This window comes from Genypterus blacodes, unplaced genomic scaffold, assembly GCF_046128005.1.
Source record: "Genypterus blacodes isolate CSIRO-AG114 ecotype Tasmania unplaced genomic scaffold, CSIRO-AGI_Gbla_v1 ptg000120l_1, whole genome shotgun sequence".
NCBI classification, from domain to species: domain Eukaryota; kingdom Metazoa; phylum Chordata; class Actinopteri; order Ophidiiformes; family Ophidiidae; genus Genypterus; species Genypterus blacodes.
In genome coordinates, this window is record NW_027466923.1 from 2,670,634 (window position 1) to 2,676,934 (window position 6,301).

At 41.1% G+C, this 6,301-nt stretch overlaps 1 protein-coding gene across 1 annotated transcript; it reads left to right on the plus strand.

Annotated features, from left to right (window-relative positions):
- Positions 1-1,253: 1,253 nt before the first annotated feature.
- On the plus strand, positions 1,254-5,936 carry LOC143010158 (ras-related protein Rab-18-B). The gene is made up of 7 exons (XM_076162360.1): positions 1,254-1,439; positions 2,059-2,114; positions 2,219-2,280; positions 3,081-3,153; positions 3,325-3,443; positions 3,864-3,930; positions 4,577-5,936. The coding sequence occupies exons 1-7, from the start codon at positions 1,372-1,374 to the stop codon at positions 4,747-4,749; spliced, it is 618 nt and encodes a 205-aa protein (XP_076018475.1). The 5' UTR covers positions 1,254-1,371; the 3' UTR covers positions 4,750-5,936.
- Positions 5,937-6,301: the final 365 nt, after the last annotated feature.

Here is a 6,301-nt window from a genome sequence, read left to right on the forward strand (position 1 = left end):
ACCTCGAAGTAGGAGCAACGCCAGTCCAGTCATGCACGACAGCATCATATATCAACCATGCAGCAATAACTTAGCAACAGCAGGTTTAGTTCCTGCTAATTTAGACAATCATTAAGTCACTGTACTAAACATTATCATTCAGCTGAGTATGATTCTTTTAAGTAGCACATCATATCTTTGTGATTGTAAATCCATGTATTCAGGCATTTCGTGAGAAACAGGAGTTCGGCACGTATTTACACAAGAAACAAACTACCTTTTTGAATTGTTGCCTTTGTAGCAAACACGTAATATTATATGATATTGAATGCATGTACACATAATGAGTGACACACCAAAGAGGAAATCCAATGACTGAATAGATATGCATGAAATAATGGGAATGTAATAGGAAGAAAAATAAAAGTATGGTTGTGACTGAGGCTGTAACTTGTTTTGTTTTTATGATCAGCTTTGTTTTTACTTTTTGGGAAATGATTAACCTGGTAAGAGTGTGCCAAGGAGCTGTTGGCATGGCGTGGTAATGGCTTTAACTAACCATGCTATAAAAGATAGTTGCCATCTGGTGATGCTGGTTGCTATGTCATGGGATATATAATAATGTGTCATGCACTATGAACATAGAAGATGAACTTTGAGTCATGTCATAAGGAAGCTGACATATGACAGTTTTATTATGAAAAGCAAAGCAGCTCCTGGAAAATTGCACTTTTTATAGTTTTTGTTCTTTAATAGTGTATGAAAGTGAGCAGTGTCAAAGTTCCAAAGCTTGAGGTTGACAGAAATAACACAAACACAAACTGCCCTGAAAACAAGTTGTTCTTAAGTTCCATAAAATGCTTGTCATTAACAAGTTCTGCATTCCATTCCATTTTCAAGACATTTTCAACCAAATTAACAAATGTAAACAGGAAACATGGCTGAACTCTTCTTTGTATGGTAAGTGTATAAAAGTTTGATAGTGTTTCAAATGCAAACTACAATGAAACAGTGGAGGAAACGAACAGATAACCTCTGGTAAGTTATCCGTTAAGACATGCACATCTTAATTGATCAGTTTATCACTTCACTTCATTTTTATTTATTTTACATTTAGATACCATTTGTAACCGTTGGCATTATTATTATCATTATCATGGATATTATTATTATTATGGTAATTATTAGTGTTATTATTGTTGTTGTTATTATGGGTATTATTATTAATGGCGATGATACTAAGAACGTGGCGTCACGGTGACAGGTCAGCCGGAAGTTACGTCAAACAGCAGGCTGTCACCGGAGCCGCTAGCCTCTTGCTGTCTTCAAAACAAGTAAAGTTTGTCGCAAATCTCGTCGCCAAGTTCAAGTCAAACTATCTCCTATAGAAATATGGACGAAGACGTGCTGACCACTCTGAAATTGTTGATTATAGGCGAAAGTGGAGTCGGGAAGTCCAGGTATGTCGCTTTTGTACAGTAGCTAACGGGCTAGCTTGTTGTCATGTTGACGTTCTGGTTGTTGCGTAATGCTAGAAGCAGCTGTTCGTCGCTGCCGTTGCAGCTGTTCTTCCAATTTAGTACAACTTAATTAATCTATTTATTGAATTTGAAGAGACCGCGTTAGTATATAAGGTCACATAGGCAATTTCGGGTAATGTCGTAGTACGTTGTTATTTGTTACAGCAACTTAAGTGTGTTGCTGGTGGTTAGTAAACATCAGAACCTCACTGAGGAAGCTGGGACAAAGGCATTGTTTTGCAAGGCACAAGTCAGTTTCTAGTCTTGTCCTTCAAGTCACAAGTCAATATCCATGTCCAATATAAGTCCAAGACCCGAAACCTTGAATTCTGTGTCATATTATGATTTGTAGAATGGTAAAAGTCTCAATAGCAAGTTAAGTCACACGCCTTTGTATTGAGTCAAGTTGCAAGGCTGTTTAATTGTGTCAAGTTCAGTCTCAATTCCACCTATTTGTTATTTGAGGCCACACCTTTGAGAATCATCCCAGAGAGTCCTTTGTCGCTTCAACCTTTGTATTGCTTATTTTGTATTTATTTCACTTTATTTCTCCTAACAGTCTCCTGTTGAGGTTCACAGAGGATACATTCGATCCAGAGCAGACGGCGACTATAGGTAAACACACTCTCTCATACACACACAAGCACACACGCTCACTTCACACGCAGAAACTGACTCTCCAGACCACATCTCTGTTCATTTCTCTTATACTTGATCAGGTGTGGACTTCAAAGTAAAGACAATCGCCATAGATGGGAACAAAGCCAAGCTTGCAATATGGGTAAGTCAAGTCAAGTGTTTATATACAACAGGGCCAAAAGTATGTGGACACCTGGGTCAACAATACAGCACTGTAGGGGAATAATCAGGATGCAGACTGAGATTCAGGCCTCACTAATGCTCTTATGACAAAGTGGAATTAACTCCACCGTGTTCCAAAATCTTTAGGGAGAAACAAAGTTTGGGAATGAGGCGTTGGAGCGTGACACACAGATGTAATGTTTAGATGTCCACATACTTTTGGTCCTGCCACGTGCCACCTTTGTTTAAATAGCCGAGCTGTTGCAGGAAGTAATGAAAAACATGTCGAAGTACCACGTCCTACCACAAGGGGGCAACAGCGTGAAGGATGGAGTTTTCCACTTCCTTCAAGTCCCAGTTCAGAGTCAGAATTGACCTTTATCAGCTGGGTCCTCTCTCAGAAAGAGACCCACACAGAGCAACACGGACATCCAGGCAATCCTCTTAAGTCGCTTAGTAAAATGTTACATAGATTATCAGCAAGTTTCAGGGAGATTTGCATGAGATTTGCATGAGTAGTAAAGGCCACTGGACCGTTTGCCTTCTCCTGGCCTGATGTCTGTCTTCCTGATCTCTGACTGACTTCCTGTGTACTGAACCCTTTTTTTAAATACTACATCATCACCTTAATTTTCCATTAACCTGCATGTGCAATGAATTTGGGGTACACTGATTGTATCCTCCATAAGTCAACTAAAGCAGCTACATTTGAACCTTTGCAGTGAGATTTTGGTCTGGATTTAGTATCATCGTCCTTTGCTTCTGTCTTTATTTTTGCAGGACACTGCTGGACAGGAAAGATTTCGCACCCTGACGCCCAGCTACTACCGCGGTGCCCAGGGTGTCATACTTGGTAAGCACTGATCCATTTTACACTATTGACCCAGAAATATAAGCTTATTTTTCTGCTGCTGTTGTAAATATAGAACTACAGGAACGTGACAGTGTTGCAGTATTCATTTCTTTCAAAATTCAATCACAGTATTCACATGAAACATTTTCCCCTTTTTTGTGCGTTTTAAAGTGTATGATGTCACAAAGCGTGACACTTTTACAAAGCTGGAAAACTGGCTTAACGAACTGGAGACCTATTCAACACGCAACGACATGGTAAAGATGCTTGTAGGGAACAAAATCGATATGGTGAGTCTGTAACCTTTGACATTATTATACAGTTTATGTAAGATTTTCAGGATATCAAACTGCTGACCCAACTTGGCCGTGTAAGATTAAGCTGTGCATTCAAAACAAACAAACAACCGTCCTTTTGTTACTTGAGTACAAACATAATTTACGAGCACACTGTACTGTAGAGTAGCCAGACCCAACAGAACAGAACCAGTTGTTCATCTACTTAACAGACCCAGCTGCTAATTCCACATTTCATCAATGGGGTTTAATGTGAATTTGGGCCATGAAAATTCCTCTTACTTTTCTAAAAAATACCACATAGAGCACCAGGATTCCTGCCAGCCACTGGGTGTTGCTGCCTTTTTTTACTACACTTAATTGTGTGTTCCACTTACCAATGTGGGATTAGAAGATGTGTGTCTGGTTTTTCAGGACAACCGAGACGTGGACCGAAACGAAGGCTTGAAATTTGCTCGGAAACACTCCATGCTTTTTATTGGTATGTATCAACGTCACGGTAAAAACCAAACACTGTCGTTTAAATTCATAATAACGTCTTATACAGCTATAAAACAGAACTCCTGAACTGAAAAAGGCAGAGCTGCAGTTATTGCGCATTTGGAACAAGTCAAGAAATCACTCTGCATGTCTTTTAGTTTGGGTTTGTTGCATCATTTATACGGCTTTGGTACGTTTGGAGTCTTTACTGTCCGCATCTGACTGAAAGAGCAGAAATGCAACATGATTACAATCTAGCAGACTTTCATTTATCAAATCCATGTCTACACGTGTTCCTGATTCCCCAGCTCCACTCTGCTGGCCCTCTCTGGGAAATTAGGTTAAGGTTTCGGTAGAGTTTCCATTTTAGAATGGCTAAATTAAGGGGTTTTGAAACAGGCTGGGCAAGACGATGTCATGGATTTAATCCTGTGTGTGTGTGGATGTCTTGTTTCCACTCAAACGTCTCCTGCTTCTTAAATGAAGTCATTTATTGTGTTGATGTCATATTTGTCAACAAGGACATTTTGGCATCTCTATCTTTAGTAGTCCTGTAAGTAAAAACAAAAAAGGAGCCTTGTTTTGTATTTAAAAGAACGCTTGTTGTTCTGTGACTCTTGCCAACCTCCTTTCCCTCTTTTGTACAGAGGCCAGCGCAAAGACCAAAGACGGCGTCCAGTGTGCCTTTGAGGAGCTGGTGGAGAAGATCCTCCAGACTCCAGGGCTTTGGCAGAGCGACAGTCAGCCCCAGAGGGTCCGCCTAGGGGAGCAGGACCTGCAGAGCGGCAGGGCCTGCGGCGGGTACTGCTCCATACCGTGAAACTGGACAATGTCAAAAAAAAAAAACACACACACACCAACCCAGTAAGAACGACCACGGACCAGAAACCCAGAAGAAAAGAGATAAGCACCTATCTCAGTTGGCCTAACTTGACTTTTGCTGTTTTTTGCACACTCGCTTCTCAACCATCACACGTGTGTGTCACCCTGATGCAAACATTGTGTAAAATAACGGCCCGTCTACGGAAGTAAAGTGTTTTAAAATTAACGTGGCGAGTAAATGTCAGGCAAGCGCACGTCTGTTTTGAGTTTCTCATATGTGCAGCGATCATTCTGCTGTACATTAAGGCATCAGGTTAATGGCATAGCGGCTCTAACTTCAACCAATTTGTAGGTTACACCATATAGCTTGTCAACTTTAATTCGCAATGATTAAATATAATCAATATTGAAAGCTTCTCTATATTTCCCCCCCCTCCTAATGTACCGTTTTGTGAGCTACATCCTATATAGTACGAAGTTAAACCACATTGCTTCAGTAGAGGATTTCAGTGAGCGCCAAATCACTGTGAACGCTCCTGTAGCAGACTTTTTCATTATGGACCCGGGTTACTGACTCCAGCTTCTTTCCCCTGTTAACCCACTTATTTGATAGTTAAATGTTGGGGTTCTGTATGGTTTCTTTCAGATGAATGGACTTCCTGCTGGACACTTTCCTCTTCCTGCGTACAAACTTGATGGTCTCGGTGGCACACGTTTGGTTTGGACCACGGTGTTCTCGAGGTTTACAGCGTTAAGAGCTCTCGCTATACAATCTTGCCCTTTTACTCGCAGGGGGTTCTCCGTGCTCTGACGTGTTGGTTGATTGGAAATTGGGGTGTTAAGCTCTCTTCCTCCAATTGATTGAGCCGGTGTTTGTGTGGTTGTGTATCGGTCCATTGTAGTGTTGATTGGAGACGTATTGCGGTCTGAGAGCATTCCTGCGAGCTTCTGCACGCTCCACGAACTTAAGCAGCAAATACGTCTTCAGTATAGTTTGTTGTTTGATTCCAGTTTGTTTCCCTCTTTGGTTGATCTTTGTTTTCTCCATTTTTTTTGTTCCAGTGTTTGTTTTCTGTTTGACTCCGAATCCGAATTTGATGCCTTAATGTTGAATAGCATTTGCTAGTGTTATGTTCCAGTAACATTGGTATTGTTTCAACCTGAAATAAAAAGCGTTACTCCAGACCAACTGTTGTTTCATTGCCGCTTGAGAGGTGCCGCAGTGTTTCCATGCTGGTACAAGCCTGTGTAATAATAGGAGGCAGGTTTACAGGAACAACGGGAATGAGGTGCTCTTTCCGTAATACTGTGTCCGTGACTAGCCTGATGTACTGTACAACTGAAAACATTCTGTGCACCAAAATGTGACAAAACTCACCAAAATTGGGACCCGGGTGGAAAAAACCTGTTATGCCTGTTTCATAGGATTCATCCCAGAAGACAGTTATGATTACAAGCTTATGTTCGGTGTCAGGACATCCCCAGATGGAACAGGATGCTCCCCACAGATGATTTTCCTCAGAGGCAAAGTAGCAGACATTCTCCCGAGG

What these genes read in the sequence shown, in the direction of transcription:
- LOC143010158 (XM_076162360.1), top strand. Translation starts at nt 1,372, where the DNA reads ATGGACGAAGACGTGCTGACCACTCTGAAATTGTTGATTATAGGCGAA. An exon ending in AGTGGAGTCGGGAAGTCCAG is followed by an intron (nt 1,440 to 2,058) that starts GTATGTCGCTTT and finishes TTCTCCTAACAG; the next exon opens with TCTCCTGTTGAGGTTCACAG. An exon ending in TAGGGAACAAAATCGATATG is followed by an intron (nt 3,444 to 3,863) that starts GTGAGTCTGTAA and finishes CTGGTTTTTCAG; the next exon opens with GACAACCGAGACGTGGACCG.